Raw genomic sequence first — 21,945 nt, forward strand, 5'->3', positions numbered from 1 at the left:
TTATATTTATCATCGATATTAATTTTTCGGTATTATTTTAATATATTTTTATTCTGCCATGGTATAATAAAAAAACCTTTATCTTGTGATTTTTTGTGATAATATTTTTGAAATAATTACATTTAAAATCATTTTAGTAAAAAATTAGATAACAAATGAAATGAATTAATGTGTATTATGAAATAAGAGTTAGCTGAAATGAAAGAATAATTAAAATAGAAAAACATCGATTCAAAAATAAATTTCAATATAATAATATTATTATGATAATATATTATTGTTGAGTTTTAGAGGAATCAAAAACTTAAAAAGTTCGAGAATTTTTAAAATTTGTTATTAAAAGTAAAAAATCTAAAATTTACAATACTTTTATAGTATATTTATTAAAAACATTTTAATAATACTTATTTTAAGTAATCTTAACAACAAAAATTTAATTAACTTCGATAATCTTGAACAAATGCTAATATACTCTTAAAAAAAATAGAAATTACAATGATTTTTAAAAAATAATTTACTAAGAACAAAGAAATTAAACTTTGTTAATTAGTAGAAATATTTCGAATTTTCGTATTTATAACTCAAGGTTTGGTTGGTTGTAATGAACTTGTCTAGGAACTTGAACCCTTAAAAAACAATTAACAAGGTCGCAGCAAGATGTTGGAAAAAGTCGAGAGCTTGATTAAAATCCCACTGAATCATTCACCAAAGCCTAGATAGAGAGACCAGTTTTAATTTCTTTAAGTTACGCTAATTTTTTCTTAATATATGCGTATAACTAAATTGAATTTAATATTTAACAATTTAATATAAGCAGAAAATTTTGATTAAAATATAATTTGATTCCGTACGTTAAACCCTGAATATAATCGAAATAGGGAATGGTGGGTGGTGCATGTTTAATTAAAGTAGGAGGATGAGAAGGACAAGTGAGGGAGTGAGGGTATCAAATATGAATGATCATTTTCAAGCTATATATGTTTGTTTTGGTGGGTAATTGTCTTCCTTTCTTTTTAGGACAAGAAAACATTTGTGTGTGACTCTATCTGTGCTGACTGGTGAGTGTCGTCAGTGGGGACTGTGGGACCCACCTTTCCCTATGACGAAGCCACGCCGGCCGCCTGTATCCTGCTGACGGCGGATTACCGGCGGATATGGTGCCGGCAGAATCCCCCCCTTCTCTCTCTTCTGCCCACATTGCCAACAATCTTATTAATATATGCATGCATATGATAGACCCTATTCACTGACTCTTCATTTTCTATTTTGGCTAACTAATAAATTAAAAAAGAATGCTATTTCAAGAATTTTAGTTCCCAATTCTAAATGGAAGCGGGATAGATACTTATGATATTTTAAAATTATAAAACTTTGACAATTTTTAGGGTAACATGTATTTTTTGTTGTAATTTTCAGAGAACTAATTTTGATTAGATTTGTTGATTTTTAGTATTTTTTGGAAGTAGAATTACTTTTATTATGTGAGTTTGCAAGTAGCATCTAATATAAGTGTTTTGGTGGAGGATTTTGAAGTGATTGCTCAATTTATGTTAGAAGAATATAATGCATCGTTGGAACAAATAATTTTTAACACAAATGAATGATTAACTGAACATACAGTTATGGTAATAGTTATTAGAGGTTGAATTTTGAAAAGAAATAAATTTAATAACTTTATACTACAATGTGGTAGAGTGATAATTCAATACACTTTTTTGAAGGAGTTTATATACACAATAAATAAAAAATATAATTAATAGTGAATATTGTAATAGAATTATTTGGGTCTAATGTTAGTGAATTAATAACAATTTAAACAGTTTAGGTAAATAACTTAATTGTAGTATTACGAGAGAAATTATATTTTTTAATTTTTCTATAAACTTTTAAATAACTTTTTAAAAAGCTGCAATTTAATTTTAAAAATTGTACCATATATTAATACTACTACTTTTCATAAATTAAAAGCTCAAAGTTACTTTTAAAACTTTTCAAACGGACCTTTAAGTATATGTACCTAAATTAATAACTTCTTAATGATAATGTTAAAGAAAAGTGATTGATTTAGGTATATTCTAATATTTAAGTGTAATAATAGTATTTTGATTAAATTATATAATATAATTAGTCTGAATTTATCTTCCACTATTTTAATAATAGAGAGTATTAATAATAATCGGAAAAAAATATTTTTTTTTCTATTAGAACATATTATTGTGAAAAGGTCTACCCGGCATTCTTTTTTAATTTATTAGTTAGGCATATGCAGGGTAAAAAAAAACATACAGGATAGATATGATCAATTGTAGATGAAGTCATCTTTGATTTTGACTTTAATAATTTTAGTATCCCTTACTAGTCATTTTCATTGGTTTGATTAATCATTGGTCTTTGTCTCTTTTGTAGTTTTGATCAGCCATAGGTCAAGGTTAAAAGAGTTTGTGAAAAGCAAAATATTTTTGTATTAGAAATCCTACATTGCCCAATGTTAGTCATTTTAAAAATAAAATTAAATTTGGATATAATGTGATTATAAAGTAATTTTATATGTATATTTAAATGTATCATCATATTAATAAAAATATTATCTTTTATATTAGCTGTATAAATAATTATAAAAAATAAATATAATTATACAACTTTATACACTATTTTATACATTACTACATCAAGTATTATAAAGTTTTAGTTTTTAATTAAGATTTTTTATTTTTGACTAGCTAAGAAAATCATACAAATGTAAACCTAATACTGGGCCAATTGATTAGAGAACATTAAATTTTGGCATCCCACTTTATGAGACATTCAGAAGCTACCTTGTTGCTTTAAAACAGACTATAAAGAGAAGCCAGTTTTGGGTTCGAATTTGATCTAAGATCAACGGCCAGGGTTGCACCTTGATTGTTGGGCCAATAAATATGCATAAATGTAAATGATAAATGGTTCACAATATCCGCAAGTCACACTGAAGTGGAAAAAGAGAAAAAACGGTAACCCTTTTCATTGCAAAAAAACAAGAGGAAGAACTAAAAAGTGAGTAAGTTAAAGGAAGAAATAAAATATTTACAAAAGGGGGCAAAAGGATAATTACCAAATCAAGAGAAGACAGTTCTAATTGAAGACTCAATAGAGGAAAATGACTCAGCAATAGCATAGTCAGCTTTATACATTGCTATGTTGCAAATCCTGTTTTATTGCTCAACTGTGCAAAGCTGCACATTCATCACCTATTACATTTTTTTCTTTGCTTCCTTCACATTTATATTTATAATTCCTCTTAAGAACCCACTGTTTCCAGAAACTTATGCCCCATTGTTCAATCTTTGTTTATATTTTCCCAACAAAGAAAAGGACTTTATTTTCTCTCTGTTTACCTTTCCCCAACAAAGAAAAAGACTTCATTTTCATACTATATTCTTCACTTATAAATTATTAATGAATTATTATTATTATATTATACATGTGTATAAGACGAATTTAGAATATTCTAAAGAGAATGGAAGATTGCTAATAACGTTGAATTAACTTACTAAGATTTGTCTATTTAATACCAATAGTCCTAGTAAATTAGTAATAAATAGTTTAGTTGCAGGAATAAATAAAGGTGTTACATACTTACATACGTATAAAAACGAAAAACACCTTTATCAACATTATTATGAAAATCATCAAGTGTGATAAAAAAAAAAATAAGTCTGTTATTTGTGTACTTTTATTTAAATGAGTGTTATCTCTATATCTGTATATAAATTTTTAAAAGCTAATGTAAAATAAATGCTTATACAGTGTTAGTTCGTTGAGTTTTAACTAAGCTATGCACAAGGAATGATTGCAGCTTTAATAAATGGGATATACCAGAAAAGTAGAAAACCATACAAAATAAATTTTATTTAAATATCCAATACTTATTAAAATTAAGTTTGAATAATTAGTTTAATTAAATATTTTTTGAAAAAATAATTTAAATAATAAATAATTATATTAAAAATAATTAGTAATTTTTTTTAATTTTTGAATAACTTTTTAAATAATTTTTTAGAAAGTCACAATTTAATTTTAAAAATTACACTAAATATTAATACTATTACTTTTCATAAGTTAAAAATTCAAAAAAATTATTTTTAAAATTTTTTAAACAGACTCTAGGTAAGCGAATAAACTAATTATTTCATTAACCCAAAATAGGATATATGAAAAAAAATAGAAAAAAATAAAAATAAATTTTATTTAAATATTCAATACTACTTAGGTGGATTAATAAATTGATCACTCCCCCATTCCATATTAATCAGAGGAAAAACCATTTTAATTCTCATATAATGCTAGTGCTGCTGATAGTGGATAAGAACTCCTGGATCAAGTTATTGAGAGTTGAGAGGAACACACACATAACTATGCGTTGCTTTTCAATGTTGAAGGATAGTTCCCTCCCGAGGAACTCATCATCTTCGTCCCCCTTCATTTTCCTTTTTAAAGTAATCAATAACATGAAAATCAAACTAACAAAAAAAAAAACTATTCAAATAGTGGTGAACCCCGGATAGGGCTCCAGCGGGTGAAGACAAAACTTCTAAAAAGTGCTATTAAGCTACGTTTATTTAATTTAATATTTTTATCTTATTAAAGTAAAAGTTTCTTTTTAAGCCTTATATATCTCTTTTTAGTACTGCCATTATCAATACAATCACAGTCCCAATCACAACCTTAGTCTATCACGCGCCACATGCACACACGCTCCAGCCTCTAAAATTGTACAACAGGTAATATCCACGCTCACTCTAGCGCGTGCAGTCACTTGAATCAGAAGAGTAGTTGTCTGAAGTCTCTACTGTAAAAGGAGGTAGGAGATGATGATAGTGAATGTCACGCGATAAGGTAAGCGCGTGTGGATGAAATGATGAAAGAGGGAGTAGCTGTCAAATTAGAGAAGGCTAATGCACTGGGAAACGGCGAGTACGAATGACGGCGGCTACATACACTCGCTGTCACCCGTTAACGTCTCTTCACCGCCGTTTGCTAACCTTACTCTCTCTCTCTTCATAAAACACTGCTTCAGTGTTTACCTTACAGGTCACGCCAAACGCCTGCACTCTCTCTCTCTCTTTCTCTCTGTCTACCAAGCATAGCCTGCTCACTATCATCGTCGTCCTCCACTACTAGTGTTTGTGGAACCTCATTTTCTTTCTCATTGTCATTTTCATTTTCATCTTCGTTTTCATTCTCAATGGAGGATGATGAGCTGCTGCTGTTGTTCCATGGTAGCCGCCGGCAGAGGAAAAGGCCCGTGCTGCTTCATCCTCTGTTAATGGTGATGCTGCTGTTCCTCTTTTCTCCGTTTGTTCACCCACTCACTGAAGAAGGTTCGTCTCTGCATTCATTGCCATTCTATTCTCACTTAGCTTCCTTAGGCGCACTTCGCTCTCCAAAATTTCATCTTGCATTATGTATTATTTCTCAGTTTAGGACTGAAAAATGTTGACTTGTTCGTTCATTGGTTTTTAAAGAGAGTTGGAACTTGGATCAATACTCAGCTACTTTTCTCTACGCTTTCAAATCAGTTTTTTTGGTAAAATGAAATGAAACGTTTTTTTTTCTTCTGTTGTTATTTAATCTATCCAGTTGTAGAAGGTCACTCAAGCGTAGTCGTAGTGCGTTTGTCTGTCGGTGACTTACTACAAAATTTGTTGGCTTCGGTGATATACTACATCATTCCTTTTTTTATTATTCAAAATTAAATTTAGTAAGCGTGATTATGATGAGTGGTTTTCAATTGGCTGAAAACAGGAGAGGAAATTATGTACTACTCCTACTATTTCTGTTTGGTGTTTATCATTGAAACCTTTTTGTGTTGTGATGATGAGCGAATCACATTGAACTGTAATCATAATACTATCATATGATTCTCTGACTATTTGCTACAGCAACGATGCGTATTAATCTTCACATAATCATACTAATATGATGATTAGGAGTTACTTTTATTTAGTACATTATGACTTTGTTAAATATTCACAACTAATTAATCAATTAATTAATTAATATTTTAATAATTCTGGCATAACTATAACGAAGTAACTTACAACCATAGTTAAAATTAAAATAATCACCTGCTAAAAACAGTATAATACATTTGTAATGGGTCAAAATTATTCTACACACTAGTTTTAATTTGGATTTCAGCCTTGTTCTTAAAGTTTATACTTCATAGACAGTCATAGTGTTGCTTTCGGTGTGCTTGAATAATTTTCTATTGCCATGGATATATCGACGTCCATGATACGTCACCAGAACACTATTTACTACCTTTATTCCTCTCAGCATATATATATATTTTACTCGTTAGTTCTCTAAATTATTTTCTTTTTTGGTGTAGTGTGTTTTGCAAATGGCTACCTTGCTTAATTTGTTAGCTACATATTTTCCCTAGTATTTATATTTTACTTGTGTTGTGGAATGAATGTATGAAGTCCTAGCTAGTCATATTAATAAAAATATAGCCTTAATGTAAGCATAGTTTGCAAACAAGTTCATAGGACTTTGAGATAGCTGTAAAACTTGGAACTCATATGTCTCTAAAATGCACAGGACAAGCATTGATGTCAATCAAGGCTTCCTTCAACAATATGGCAGATGTTCTGCATGACTGGGACGATGTCCACAACGAAGACTTCTGCTCATGGCGTGGCATCTTCTGTGACAATTCTAGCTTCACCGTGATTTCTCTGTATGTTTCTTCTCCTTTGGAGTTTGATTAGTTGCTTAAGTTATATTAATTACTCTGATTGGCTGCAATTTTTTTTAATCTATATGTAGTGTTAACTATTACCTGGAGTATTATAAATTGAAGTGCTTTGTCTGTTTTTTTTCCTGAAGGAACTTGTCGAGCTTGTTACTGGGCGGGGAAATATCACCAGCCATTGGTGATTTAAGAAACTTGCAATCCCTGTACGTATGTTTATCTTAATGTTCATGGTGATGTTACTTAGTTTGCATAAGTATTCGATCTGAATTCTATGTTACAATCACAGAGACCTGCAGGGGAACAAATTATCCGGTCAAATACCAGATGAAATTGGGAACTGTGCTGATCTTACCCATCTGTACGTGCTTTCTAGTACTTTGGCTTGTTTGCATGTTGCCCTTCTCTAATTCAATTAATTGTTTTACCTATGTTATAACTTCTGATACCATTACTTATGTCATGAAATTGTAGGGATTTGTCTGACAATCAGCTATATGGTGATATACCTTTCTCCATATCAAAGCTGAAGCAGCTTGAGTTTTTGTAAGTTTTAAAACAGTATATTATTTTGAAGTTTGTCTTGTTTCACGTGGATGGGAGAGTTTTATGTTTTGTTGGCCAATGCAGGAATTTGAAGAGGAATCAGTTGACTGGTCCTATCCCCACAACTTTATCCCAAATCCCAAACCTGAAAACCCTGTAAGTTCATTTAAGTGTAAATTTTTATGAGCTTGGGGTTATGCCATGTATTTCAATCAAATTCAAATGTGCATTAATCTTGGTGGTAATCTTTCTTTGGATATTTCTGATTTTCTGCATGTCATCTTCCATTGCAAGTCCTTTTATTCGTGAATGCATTCTAATAATTGCATTCTCTCATTTGCAGCGATCTTGCACAAAACAAGCTCATTGGAGAGATACCTAGACTACTCTATTGGAATGAAGTCTTGCAGTACCTGTGTGTATTCTCCTTTCTTTGTATAATTTTCATTTACGGATGGATGTTTCCTGGTTTTTGCACTAATCTCCAAACGGTTAATTTTGGTTATGCAATGGTATAGTGGATTGCGAGGGAACATGTTGACTGGAACTTTGTCCCCTGATATCTGTCAATTAACTGGTCTGTGGTACTTGTAAGTGCCCCTTTGCATACACCTGAGGCTTCTCTTTGTTGTATCTTTTGTTCTTCCTTTTGGTTTTTAAGTTTTGACCTTTCTTATTCTTTATTATTTTCTTTGACTTCCCAGTGATGTAAGAGGCAATAACTTGACTGGAACTATACCTGACAGCATTGGGAACTGTACAAGTTTTGAAATCTTGTATGTAAATTTTCTGTTGTTTTCAATGTCTGTATTTCTTTTCTATAGTTTTGCAGTGTGACTCTATGTTATCATTGAATTTTCAGGGACATCTCATATAATCAGATTTCTGGAGAGATTCCCTATAATATTGGATTTCTTCAAGTGGCTACATTGTGAGTATTCTGGCTAAGGAATTATTGTAGTTATTAGCATAGATATGATAACTTGATTTGTATTTTCTGTCTCTTAATGATTAACCCCGATACTGAGGGGATTATTTCCATCATCATTATCATGTTATGACTATCTTTCTAGGTCACTTCAAGGAAATAGACTAACTGGGAAGATTCCAGAAGTAATTGGTTTAATGCAAGCCCTAGCAATTCTGTAAGAAAAGATAATCATACATCATGTCTGTTAGGTCCAAAAAATCTTTCATTTACTGTTGGTATGGATATTAAAACTGCACTAATGATTTTGCAGGGATTTGAGTGAGAATGAATTAGTAGGCCCTATCCCTCCAATACTAGGCAATTTGTCCTTCACTGGCAAGCTGTAAGTGTAATTTCACATTGATTGAAATTGCTTCACTATTTGTTCTTGTCTGAGCACGTTGATTATACAGGTATCTTCATGGAAACAAGCTTACTGGTCCAATACCTGCAGAACTTGGCAACATGTCGAAATTGAGCTACTTGTGAGTCTGTTTCTTATTGTATCATCTTGGTCCTCTTTTCACTGCATGTAATTATTTAAAACTAATTTGTTATTGTAGGCAATTAAATGACAATCAACTGATGGGTAGAATTCCTAATGAGATTGGAAAACTTGAACACCTTTTTGAATTGTGAGTATGTTCATTCTTATTTAAAAAAAAAATCTAGAATCACTTCTTTAGGTGCCAGTTGTATTAAGTTCCTCCTGTTTCTTATGTTCAGGAATCTTGCCAACAACCATCTTGTAGGGTCTATTCCGCATAATATAAGCTCTTGTACTGCATTGAATCAGTTGTAAGATATCTGCACGCTGCCAATGAGCCGAGGGACTTTGAAAAACAGAATCTTCTTTTGTTTGAATATAACTTATACTGGGTCTTGTGTTTTCATTTGTTTATCTTATGTAGTAATGTTCATGGAAATCAGTTAAGCGGCTCCATCCCACTTAGCTTCCGCAGCCTTGAGAGTTTGACCTACCTGTATGTCATGGAAAAAACAACTCTTTTCACTTTATATAGAGTTTATGTAAAATGTTTTTCTTATTTTGTGTCGAGAGTGAAATTATTTAATTTCCAGCAATCTCTCTGCTAACAATTTCAAAGGGAGCATTCCTACCGAGCTGGGACACATCATAAATCTTGATACTCTGTAAGTTTCATGTAGCCCTTCCCTCCCCTCATGAATTGTATATCATATGCTGAAAATTAAATATTGAATAATTATTAATCTATTGTTTCAGGGATCTGTCTAGCAATTATTTTTCTGGGCATGTACCAGCATCTGTGGGTTATCTAGAGCACCTTTTGACACTGTAAGATTGAAACTACCAAAAACATTTAGTTTTAAACTTTTGGGGTTTCTTTGACTAAGTTCTGCATAATATTTGCATTTTGTAAAATGTAAATGCAGGAACCTGAGTCATAATCAACTTTATGGACCCTTGCCTGGCGAATTTGGCAATCTAAGAAGCATACAAATCATGTATCTTGCTGCCTTCTCACAAGCTTAACATTTTAATGACCAGTTCACATTGTTTAGTTTGTTATATTAATTATTTATTTTTGTTACCCCTAGTGATATGTCCTCCAACAATTTGTCGGGTAGCATTCCCCCAGAGTTTGGCCAACTGCAGAACCTTATGTCTCTGTACGTTTTCCTGTCAACTGCTCTTTTGTGTGTGTTAGCGTATTTTTTCTCTTTTCTTTTTTTCTTGATATGTTGTTTATAGCATGTTCCTTATTCTGCCTTTGCTGAAACTGAATTGTAGGATTTTGAATAACAACAACTTGCATGGGAAGATTCCTGATCAGCTTAGTAATTGTTTCAGTCTTACCTCTTTGTGAGTATACCTGTTGGCTCCATGAATTTCCTATTTGTTCATTTTTCAACCCAAGTTTCTTAAGTGTGACTTGTACATGCTTTAGGAACTTATCCTATAATAACTTTTCTGGAGTTATTCCTGCTATGAAGAACTTTTCACGGTTTTCAGCTGAAAGGTATTGTAAATAACCCTAGATATTTTATTTCGTGCCAAATTTTATGCTAGATTCATTGTCTTTGATGTTACATATTGCAGCTTCCTTGGAAATCCTTTATTATGTGGGGATTGGTTAGGATCAATATGTCGTCCTCATATTGCAAAATCCAGAGGTATGCAGTGTTTTGTATTTATTTTTAATTTAATGGTCCTTGTTTCTTACCCGTTTATTTGTACAGTGTTTCTATCAAGAATTGCAGTTATATGTCTTGCTCTGGGTTTAATCACATTGTTGGCCATGGTAACTGTTGCTATCCGTAAATCAAGCCAATCGAAGCAATTGGTGAAAGGTTCCGGTAGAATTGGTCAAGGTATGGTGAACTTCATAAATGACATGTTAGTAACTTTGTTGTCCTTAATTCTTCTTACTTGTTTGTTTTTCCAATATTACTTATCAGGGCCACCGAAACTTGTTATTCTTCATATGGATATGGCTATCCACACCTTAGATGATATAATGAGAAGTACGGAGAATCTCAGTGAGAAATATGCTATAGGGTACGGTGCTTCTAGTACTGTATACAAGTGTGCTTTGAAGAATTCCCGACCAATTGCAGTTAAGCGATTGTACAACCAGCATCCACATAACCTGCAGGAATTTGAGACAGAACTTGAAACAATTGGCAGCATTAGGCACAGGAATCTTGTCACGTTGCATGGTTATGCACTAACACCCTATGGGAATCTCCTGTTCTATGATTATATGGCCAATGGCTCTTTGTGGGATCTTCTTCACGGTATATTTCAGTGACTAATGTTTTCATGTTAAGTTTTATGTTCACACAATATTTTAGTGACGTGTTGATTTGTTTTCTGCACTCAAATTGTCAGGTCCACTGAAGGTGAAACTTGATTGGGAGACACGCTTGAGAATTGCAGTTGGAGCTGCCGAAGGCCTTGCGTATCTCCATCATGACTGCAACCCTCGAATTGTTCACAGGGACATTAAGTCTTCGAACATCCTACTTGATGAGAACTTTGAGGCACACCTTTCGGACTTCGGAACTGCCAAATCCATCTCAAGTGCAAGAACACACACCTCAACCTATGTTCTTGGAACAATAGGCTATATTGACCCTGAATATGCCCGGACATCAAGGCTTATTGAAAAATCAGATGTTTATAGCTTTGGCATTGTTCTACTTGAGTTGCTTACTGGAAAGAAAGCAGTGGATAACGAGTCTAACTTGCACCAACTGGTATGTGTCCCTGCATCATTCAAATATCTTCTCTTTTTAATAGTATTTACGCTAACCTATCCTGTTCCTTAGATATTGTCCAAGGCAGATAACAACACTGTAATGGAGGCTGTCGATCCTGAGGTTTCCATTACCTGCATTGATTTGGCTCATGTCAAGAAGACCTTTCAGCTTGCACTGCTTTGCACGAAACGAAACCCTTCCGAAAGGCCTACTATGCACGAAGTTGCCAGGGTTCTGGTCTCACTACTCCCAGCCCCTCCAAGCAAGATGCGCTCTGGCCCTGCCAAGAATGTGGACTATGCACAGTTCTTGATTGGGAAGGGACAACAGCAATCAAAAGTGGAAGGGCTTCAACTGCAGCAGGATAACAATTCATCGAATGCTCAATGGTTTGTGCGCTTTGGGGATGCAATTTCCAAGAACACTCTCTAGACTCTTCGTAGCTATGTATTCACAGTTCTTGACGGACAAAAGTTGGTGAATTGTGGTTGAAAGAAAACCTTAGCTTTTTGGGGGGTTTAGATATCTGTTTATAAACCTTAACAAATAGATATTGACCATATGGATTACTATTTAAAGACTATATCTTTGAGAAGAATTTCTTTAGGTCATACAGTAGTTGAGCATGTAAATTTATAGCTCGCACCTTTTGAATGCTTTGAAAATCCCAAGGTTTGTTTGAAGTAACCTTAACTGTCAATTAATGTTCTATCTTGTTGGTAGAAATATATCTTTTAATGGCTAATTGTGTTCTGTTTCGAGTTACATGTCTGAGTCTGGCCATGGTGTTATTCTCTAAGTCTCTTTATGACATGTTGCCGGCATCAAATTCGCTTCAATGAGTTGTCAGTAATCGACCAATTCTCACGGAAGTTTCTAGTTATCAAAGGATTGAGCAAACATCTGAAAACTATGATGTTAACTGGTGCAAAGGTTTTGTATAGTTTAGTTGGTGTTTGGAGAAATCGCACATTCGTGGTAACAATGAACAATCAAATAAAACTGTAGTATAAAGGAATGAATTTAAGAGATAAGAAAACATAAGACCAAGTGTGTTATATGTTCTGCTCAGCTTAATATCTGATATGTAGGTCAATAGTCTATAATGATATTAACTTTATTTTTCAAGGGGGAGAGGTCACCATAGGAGCTTGCTTCTAGGCCTGGCCCGCCCTACCAATTTGGTTTAATGTTTTATTTCTTAGTTAAAATTGTAATAAAGTGGTTGTTCAAGTTAATTGTTCGACACTCCACACTCCACAAACTGAAACCCAAAACGTGTATTTAAGTATTAAAATAGAAATTATATTGTGAGCTTTGGCTCTATTATCATCGTCGCCTGCCTTGCCTTGACTAGTTTCATTCTCGGCAAGTAGCTTCTCTTGAATAGTCCCTCAACTATGTTGAAGCATCCAAAATCTTCCTTTCTTCTCATTTCCTGCACAAATATCATTATCATCAAAGCATTAGTTTAGAAAGCAAAACTGATAGAAAGAAAGGTTTGTACTATACTAATACCTTAGGTGGATTATGATCCCAGTTCATGTGAAGTGCTTTCCTTCTGCAGCTTCTTCTTCTACTCATCATGATTAGTTCTCCAAGTGTTGGCACCTTCCTCATCATCATCTGACTGCCATTAGTACACTCTCCATCATCAACATCTTCTTCTGCCTTTACTTCTGCTGGTTGAGTTGAAAACAGTAAGTTCTCATCCCTTTCAAGAAAGCCTGATTTTGGTGGATACAATGGAAATAGGCATTCTAAGAAAGTGGCACCAGTTGGACTTGACCTTCCTGTTTCATAGCTGCTTGTGCAACTCTCTGTCTCTGAGCAAGTTGCCCACAATGTGGTTTCAACTTCAGGTTCAACCAATGACTTTTCCTCCATTGATTCATCAATGTCAAACCTAAATGTTTCAAGCTCCATGCCAGTAATAGCTTCACTACTCTCATCATTGGAAACAATGTTATCCAGTGAAGAAGAATAAAGTGAGAAATTAGGTAGTGGTATTCCAGGTTTTTCTTCCCAAAGAAAGGGAACTGAGGCTATTAGTTTGAGTGGAGGTTCAGGACAAGGAAACTGGCTGCTACATGAACACAACTCTGGCTTCCAATCTTTCTTAGCAATGCCTGGCCTTACTTCCCATAGAAATGGAACACAAGGTGGCTCTCTAACATGTCTCTTCCTCCCTATTTCATTCATTGTTATCACATTGCCATGTAGTGCTTCTTCACAAGTCCATCTTATAGTGATTCTGCCTGTGAATTGTTGTGGTTGTCCACCAAATTCAGTTATAACTGTACCATATTATTGTTGTCATCCTTGAGACATTAGGCATACCTGCTTCTCCATCCTCACTTGTTATCATGGAGCAAAGTACACTTCTAATATGGTCTTTTTATATGTAGATATATATATACAAGGTACTGCGGGGACCCACAAAAAATCAGTCCAATTTAATCATGTCTTTTTAGACTATAGTTGTTGAAGCAAAATATATTTGTATAACAATTTTCAACCATACATTCAACATCTCAAGAGAAAGAATGGGCCAATGGATCAATGACTTTGTGCCGATTGTTACAATGATTTTGCAAAGGAATGTTTTAACACTGAGCAACTTTATGTATCACATTATCATCAGTTAACAGTTATCACTAATCATTGTGGGACCTTGATACAGTAATTTCTGCCAAGCATCACACCGTACACTTCTTGGAAATTTCTCACACACCACTTGATCAATTCTCTTTGCCGGATTCTCTGATTGCTATGGTCTACTTGAATGGGTGATGGAAATCTCAACCTATAATTATTAGACAGAAATAATGTTAGTTATGTATTATTTTCCTTTGGCATATAAGAATTGGACTCTAACATAGATTTCATGTGACTTAATAATTAAGATTGTCTTTTCTTGACTATTGTTGTGCAATGCCAGCCATAGCTATTAGCTACTACATTCTCCTCCTACACACACAAACACAACTCTTTTCATGATCCTTTAATAGTTCATTGGAGGGTTTTAGCTCATTTTTGTTCATGATAATGTGGGACACTGATTCTAATTCTAACATTTCGATATCGTTTATACTTGCCTTTTTTAACTTTTTTATTTTTAAGGTAGAGTCTCTATCAATACTCTAAACACTATCCAAAATCAATATATCAAACAGTATATGTAACTCTTTGCGATAACTACTTAGTATCCATTATCCGCATAATAATAGTCTAAATACTCTTGTCAAATTCGTGAGCCTTATGCTGTTGGATTTTCACATGTAATAGGTTTCCAAGAATTTTTCCTCGGAAATAAAAAATCCCATTTTTCTCAAAATTGTGTGGATTATATCAAGTGTGACGACTATGACAAATGTTTCTCCTTTCTAAATTTATAGAAACCATAGGTTGCTGCATGGCAACTCAATAACAATCATAAAACTCCCAAACCAAATCCATAGCACAAGCACAATATGTTACAGAGGGGTTGACATGCACAATGGCACACACCGAGTGCAAGAGGCAACACTAGATGCCATAATTACAGAGGGGGGCAAATTATGTCACAATGCCTTCTCCCTAAAGTTTTCAACTTTTTATTATTAGTCATAGTGACCTGTGTTGGAATCTAGATCTTGACAGAAGAATAATAAGCTTACGGTTTCTCCCAATCAAATATACAGCAGAACAACAACACACCTAAGCTGGAACAGCTTCCGGCATTGTGCCGTTGCCGGAGAGTACTAAGCTGTCGTAATAGTCAACTAGCACCTTCCAGCCACCGGGGCACATAAATCCATCAGGAGGACTTTCCTTGTTCCTCGCCAACGTGCGCATCTGTACGGAGCAAAATAACCTTGTTTAGGATGTATGGTTTAAGGTACTACAAATATAAACAAAACATGGCCACTATCCTAGACAAATAGGTCATGTTCTAGTAATTATACCTTGGTGCCTGATATGAAGAGGAAGTCTTGAGGCCTTGAAGGGTCAAAGAATGCCATTCGGCCCTGAGTCTTGTCATATGCAGCAACCTGCAAACAATGGGAACGATCATTACTTGTATCAAGGAAGCATAAGTACACAAAAATGTACAACTTCGTTCTTCAATTACCCTGAAAGGAAGAATGTTTAGACGCTCTAGTCCGGGTGCCATGCTCAGTACTTTCTTCCCATGGTCAGCATCATACAGGTCTCTTTTCTCAACTGGGTGGCTCATGCCTGCAGGGTCCCGACCAACAATGTAGAAGTTAGCTCCTGCATTGATCCTAGCCTTTGCATGCCATTGTACCTCAGTCGGTCCGGCATAGTGCATTGGGGATGGAAATATGGATACCACTGTTGTCTCTGGATCAAGAACACCATCCTCAAGCACCTATATGAAAAAGACCAAAAGCAACACAAGTGAATTTTTGCTGTTCAGAGGAGCAGACAGGCATATTTAGAATCAACATATCGTCACACAGGAAACGTCATCTTAACATACATCTGTATAGTAAAATTATTCATATTAATAACTTACCTTCTCATGTTGTTTCATTCTCCATTCAAGTGGAACATCATCTGCTTTGGTGTAACCTCCCAATGGATGAAGCAAGAGAATAGGATTCTTGTATCCCATATCAAGAAGCCGCTTTCGGGTATCGGTCATCAGCAGAGCATGTCCATTGTGGACAGGATTCCGGAGTTGGAATGCAAACACGGCGTCTGCATTGCGCTTTGCAAACTCGTTGCGCAGTTCAGAAGGGGACAGGCGAAAATGATCAAGCCCGTCATTGTACTTGACAGGTTCTATAACCTCAAGGTCACCACCAATCAGCCAATTTCCAGCATTGGTAATAGTTTGTTCAACATAAGGTAAGCCAGGGGCAGTGGTTCCCCAAGTTCGCGCAATCCTCTCTTCTTTAGGGTGCTTATAAATTTCAATACTGAAATAACAAAACAATGCTATAAGCCATAGCAGAGAGAGTAAAGGCAACTAAAAGAGAGGGAAAAAAAAGATAGTACAATTATCATGCGAAGATAAAGAGTTGGTTTCAATAAAATCAACTAGTAACTGCAAGTTTATCTCCTTTATTGATAGTGACAAATACTAGTTATCATTTCCGTTTTGGTACTACATAAATACTGGCATTCCTATTATGCACCAATAATACAGAGCTGAACATGTTCCACTACAAAATCTGTTGTTATGAGAGGATAATTATGTATAACAAAAACTTTAAAAGAGACGAAAAGAAGAGAAAGCAACAATATAAGTGGAAACCATCTCAAAATCCACCACGGCATTGTATTAGTGGTTGACTAACCAACCACCGATTAGAAGAAAAATACAAATTGGAAAAAATAACTAAAGAAAGATCCAAAACCTGAAAATGACTCAATAACCACAATCATAGAGGCCCCCAATTGCCGAACTCTACCCCTAAGGTCCTCCTATTCCAATTTCAGCTCTCAATAATTGACTATCTAAACTTCATACATGCCTCAAGAAACTAAACAATCCTGCATACGTGAAAACACCACAAAACTATTCCTTTCTTGTGAACCTCTAAATAAAAAAACAAAAGAAATAGAAAATATTAAATCCCCCACCCAAAAAAGTAAAAAAAATAAAAATTTTAATGTACTCCCCTCCTTTCCAATCCGATACATGAAATAACGGTAAAGGTACGAGGTTACACATAGTAAGAAGAAAAACACGCAGCACAAAGCATAAAAAAGTGCCTAATTGAACTTAAAAACAAAAGAGAGAGGAAAACAGAGGTATAAAGTTATGTAGCAAAACTCACTCATTGAGAATGGCGACAGGGTTGCCACTGGAATCAAAAAGCGCGACTCTTTTTGAATCCCCGATTCGTTGCTTCTGCTCATCATCAATGGCAAGCACGATCGGCACGGACATGTTCACCGCCGACCCGTCATCGAGTCGGAGCGAGTTAAAATGAAGCGTTTGGAGGAACTCGTTCTCTCTCATGAACCCTCGAAGTGGGCTCGCCCAACCTTCGCTGAGCACGTGGACCCATTCGATGTCGATTCTTGAGAGCTTCACCCTCGGGAGCTGAAAGGCCTCTCCTTTCTTCAAATCCCTCGCCGAATGATCCACCACCAGCTCCACCAGCTTCCCTCCGTCGGGTTCGATCAACCCGCTCGAAACTCGGAGCCCCGGATGGATTCTCGACCTGGCTCCGACAAAGACGTTGACTTTCAAGGGTGGCGCAAAACGGGTCTCAAACGATTTGGTCAGAGAATGAGAGGGGAAGGAGGTTTTCACGAAGAAGGTAGCCATGGACGCCATTGAAGCAGGGCACCAAGGCTCTGTTTATTGTTTTGTTATTTCTCTTGGATTTGTGACTGTGTTTTATAATAAGGGAAAAGTTAGTGGAGGAATAGGGGCAAAAGGGTCAATCTAGGATGCTAAAATATGTGCACTTGAATTGAAGCTGGTCTTGTGTTGATCGTGCTGTGCAAAGAGGTTTTTCATGTTTTTTTGATATATATAGGGTGTCAATTTGAGAGGGACTGTTTCAGGGGGATGAACCTGGACACTCTTTTTCACTTAACCCTTTCCCCCTCATGTTTATTATTTATTGGTGCTTGCCCGTTTTTGTTTTGCTAATGCTATTTGTGTATTAATTAATTTAATTGATTGATTGATTAAGTACCGCTTTTTATTACAGCCTTGGTATATCTGTGCATTGCTGACAAGGTTGTTCATTACCACATTGCTTGTTAAATATCTTTTCTTCCATTATTGTCATTACTTATTATTTATTTTGTTTGGAAGCGTTAACTTTTTAATAATTTATTCATACTTTTAGAATATAGAATCAAATGTTTATTACAATTTTATTCTTATAATAAAGTGTTATTGTCTTTATCGTTTTGATGAAACATGAGTCTATTATTATTATTATTATTATTATTATTATTATTATTAAAAAGAGTGGCGATCGGGTTTTGAGGTTGAACTAATCTCAAGAAGTACATTTTACCGCAGTGAGGCGTGAAGCCTCCTCACAGCTTCCATTCACTAGAGAAAGTAGAGAGAAGAAGAAAACAATTAGCAAAAAAGTAATGGTGCACAATAATCAAAGTGTTGGGCCAAACGTAGAGACTTCCAGGAATAATCAAGCAATAAAACATAAGATGACAAGATATTATATTCAACTTAAAATTTTAAATTAGTAAATTAATAGATCTCTCATCTTATAAATTTTTTATTTTTTTATTTTTTTTGATATAGAATTAACTTCATACACTTCTCAGTCTTCACACTTGTAACATTAACATAAAGTGGCATATCAATTATTTTTAACAAAAAACAAATCAAATAGTAATGTTAAAAAATTCACAATTTTATAGCTAATATTGGAAAGATTAAAAAAATATATTGATGGTATAATATAATGGTAAATACTACGGTGTCTAATACTTTATATTTAAATTATTAAAAGAGGTAAATAAATTATATTTAATAAATTTTATATGATTTGTTTTTTATTTTAAATATTTTATCTTTTACTTTAAAAGAGAAGTTAAACAATTTAGGCACTCTAACAAAGACACTATAGAATTCACCTAATATAGTTATGGATAGAGAGCAAAAAAAGTCAAAGTACTTGGATTCGCCTACCCCTACAGTAGTGAAGACATCAATTTTGAAAACTTTTTATATGCTATAGTGATTAATAGTACAACTACTACTCTTATATGCTTTCCTCATCATACCAATAATTCTTGTAATAGTACAACATAAACGCCTTTTTTTAGTATATTCACTTAACAATAATCCGAATAAATTTCTCCGAGTCATTGATTCTGTCCTTTTATTTCTTTAAATCATATTTGTATTATTTTCTTATATATTTCTTTATTTATCATTTTTAATATAAAAATACATATTCTTTTTTATTTTGGTCAATTCAGAAACCAGAGAACCATCCATTAAGAAAAATTGGTGGTGGTAGTGCTACTGCATGCCTCCATCACTTCTCACAAATCACAATTCGAAATAAAAGCACACCATATCAATTATCATGCTTGAAAAATAAAGTATTAAAAAAATGTGGAAGTAGTTTCATGTCATTCATGACCACATATGAGTGATGATGGCTAATTAATTGGATACGGCCTCTGTATCTAACTACCTTAAAAATCTACAAATAATCTTCTCTAATCTCTATTTCATTACAAACTCAAACCAAAAAGCCGTGACTTAGTTGACCATTGTTGCTCTTGAAGTTATTACCATGAATCTTCGTGATTTGAAGTAGAAGATTCAAAAAGTACAAGAAACATTGTATGATTTGTGGGACAGAGTCAGAGTCAGAGACATACCACACACTTAAAGAAAGAAAAAAGTGACCTCATTCATTTGCTCAGCAAGTCAGCCAACACAAGTTTGGTCAAATGAAAAAGTGAACCTTTCCTCTTTCACGTCCCTATGCATGCATTCCTCTCTTTTCATTTCCAACTCTTTCTTTGCAAAACAAACACTTCCACTTTTCTCCACCATTCTACGCAGCTTCGGATATCCCTTTTATTTTTCTATTTTTGATAAACAAATTAAATATAACTAAATTAAATGATAGTTTCAAGCTAAGGAGGAGTTAAGTTTGATTCATGTAAAAACACAGTTTGATTATAAAAGAGTTAGAATCTCAAATGAATTAGCAATGTATTAAGAAGAGGAGTGCTAGGGCCAGCAATTTTTGTGTTTTATAATTATCAATTGGTCTTCAATAATATTTTTAATGGTGTGAAATTACATTCAATAATAGAATATCACTCAATTTTCTTTTGATAGTTAAGTACTAACCACAAAACACAAAAATTGTTGGTCCTAGATTTTTTCTTTTAAAATACTTAAATATAATTACTCTCAACCTCATCAATTATGAAGATGTTACACACCCCAAGGAAAGCAATGACACACGTAAAGGAAATTAAGGTCCCAAATTGTCGCAAATTATTAAATTATTATTTGTATCTACGAAAGATACAAAACACTGATAAATGTATTCATATAAAAATAAAACGATAATTGTATCCAAAGAAAATAGCTTCTGTATGTTAAGAATATCCTAATGGACTAATTGTGTAATCAATGTCCGGGTACTCTTGACACATGAAAGTCTGTGGTTATAATTGTTGTTTTATTCTTATATGAATACATTTTTCAGTATCTGTATCTTTTATAGATACAAATGATAATTAATTTTTTTATATGAGACAAAAATAGTGTTCTTCATGATCATAGATTATAAAAGTAATAATCTCAAATATAGTACTGTTTAATTTAAAATGTAAAAATTAAATCTTTTGATTTCTTGGGGAGCAAAATTCAGATCCTAAGATTTGAGAATTTCAAAAAAAATTACAACAAACAAAACAGACATTTTAATTTAATATTAAAAAATTTTCAAAAATCTCCTTGCAAAATCATTGGATTTACCAATTACACATTCTCATAAAAAATAAATACATACAAAGCCAATAAAATTGGATTGCACACACTCTTCATCTATAATAAAAAAATTAGTCCCAAATTATAGAGTTTATTTTATTTTTTAAGATTAGATAGCAATTTCCACTTAAATAGAAGTTTAGAATAAAATTATATTTAGGAAATTTTAACATTTTTAAAGACATTTATGAAAATGACTTTAATTTGATATCAACAGTGGAAATTAAACTGTAGTCCTTATATAATTTAGTTATAAATTCCTTCCCCTAATAAAAATGATGAGGGATTTAGCTATGTCATTCTAGCTAGGTGTAGGAAATTATCTCCAATGAAGAAGCAAAAGAAGAGAGAGAAAATTATTGGTACTTAAATACATAATTAGAGGACGTTGATAATGCTTATCTGACAAGCATACCAACAAAAGCAGGCAGGTTGCATCTTTTCTTCTCATGGTGTGTCAAGTTGATATTTACCAGCACAATAATTTAATGGCGCCACTTGTATATTTAAATTAAAACAAAAATATCAAGGTAGTGCATTGGGGAATCTGTTGTCATATGTTATGGACTACATAAACGTGGATAGATTATGATTTGTGTCAAAATATATCCCAAAAATTATATATGGATCGCTATTCTATTCAATCTAAATAAAAAGCGACTATTCCTATAAAAATTATATATGGATCTTCCAAAAATTTTTATGGTATGCATAACAAAAGTTTTATACTATGCATCAATATTTTTGTGAAGTCTATCAAAATTTATGTGTTATATATATTTTATTAGTTGGGTATTAATATTTTGAGTATATGATCTTTAAAAAAATTATATGTTAGACATTAAAATTTATATATTATATATGTATTTTGTTGGTTAAATATCAATATCTGAATATAATTTTTAAAATTTTTTATATTATATATTAAAATTTATGTACTTTAGGTTTTTGAATATATATTAAAAAAAGATAAAGACA

At 33.3% G+C, this 21,945-nt stretch overlaps 3 protein-coding genes and 1 pseudogene across 4 annotated transcripts; 2 read left to right on the forward strand and 2 right to left on the reverse strand.

Annotated features, from left to right (window-relative positions):
• Nucleotides 1-5,055: 5,055 nt before the first annotated feature.
• On the forward strand, nucleotides 5,056-12,407 carry LOC107467078 (LRR receptor-like serine/threonine-protein kinase ERL1). 2 transcript variants are annotated; one of them, XM_016086110.3, is made up of 27 exons: nucleotides 5,057-5,360; nucleotides 6,586-6,724; nucleotides 6,874-6,945; nucleotides 7,029-7,100; nucleotides 7,214-7,285; nucleotides 7,370-7,441; nucleotides 7,629-7,700; nucleotides 7,804-7,875; nucleotides 7,990-8,061; nucleotides 8,148-8,216; nucleotides 8,359-8,430; nucleotides 8,527-8,598; nucleotides 8,669-8,740; nucleotides 8,819-8,890; nucleotides 8,982-9,053; nucleotides 9,167-9,238; nucleotides 9,336-9,407; nucleotides 9,499-9,570; nucleotides 9,669-9,740; nucleotides 9,834-9,905; nucleotides 10,027-10,098; nucleotides 10,184-10,255; nucleotides 10,336-10,409; nucleotides 10,476-10,607; nucleotides 10,695-11,033; nucleotides 11,128-11,495; nucleotides 11,568-12,405. In XM_016086110.3, exons 1-27 carry the CDS (start codon nucleotides 5,225-5,227, stop codon nucleotides 11,928-11,930), a joined length of 2,988 nt encoding a protein of 995 aa, XP_015941596.1. In that variant the 5' UTR covers nucleotides 5,057-5,224; the 3' UTR covers nucleotides 11,931-12,405. The 2 variants fall into 2 exon arrangements, with proteins under 2 accessions (XP_015941595.1, XP_015941596.1); XM_016086109.3 differs by having other exon boundaries at nucleotides 5,056-5,360; nucleotides 10,476-11,033; nucleotides 11,568-12,407.
• Nucleotides 12,408-12,533: 126 nt separating this feature from the next.
• LOC127741932 (uncharacterized) lies at nucleotides 12,534-12,713 on the forward strand (annotated as a pseudogene).
• On the reverse strand, nucleotides 12,556-14,789 carry LOC107467012 (uncharacterized). The gene is made up of 2 exons (XM_052253858.1): nucleotides 13,017-14,789; nucleotides 12,556-12,936 (listed from the first exon to the last, which is right to left on the reverse strand). Exons 1-2 carry the CDS (start codon nucleotides 13,698-13,700, stop codon nucleotides 12,802-12,804), a joined length of 819 nt encoding a protein of 272 aa, XP_052109818.1. The 5' UTR covers nucleotides 13,701-14,789; the 3' UTR covers nucleotides 12,556-12,801.
• Nucleotides 14,790-14,934: 145 nt separating this feature from the next.
• Nucleotides 14,935-17,977, reverse strand: LOC107467011 (ATP sulfurylase 1, chloroplastic). The gene is made up of 5 exons (XM_016086012.3): nucleotides 17,291-17,977; nucleotides 16,021-16,426; nucleotides 15,613-15,873; nucleotides 15,446-15,532; nucleotides 14,935-15,335 (listed from the first exon to the last, which is right to left on the reverse strand). The coding sequence occupies exons 1-5, from the start codon at nucleotides 17,794-17,796 to the stop codon at nucleotides 15,198-15,200; spliced, it is 1,398 nt and encodes a 465-aa protein (XP_015941498.1). The 5' UTR covers nucleotides 17,797-17,977; the 3' UTR covers nucleotides 14,935-15,197.
• Nucleotides 17,978-21,945: the final 3,968 nt, after the last annotated feature.

The sequence above is a fragment of the Arachis duranensis genome, chromosome 9 (genome assembly GCF_000817695.3).
Source record: "Arachis duranensis cultivar V14167 chromosome 9, aradu.V14167.gnm2.J7QH, whole genome shotgun sequence".
Classification (NCBI taxonomy): domain Eukaryota; kingdom Viridiplantae; phylum Streptophyta; class Magnoliopsida; order Fabales; family Fabaceae; genus Arachis; species Arachis duranensis.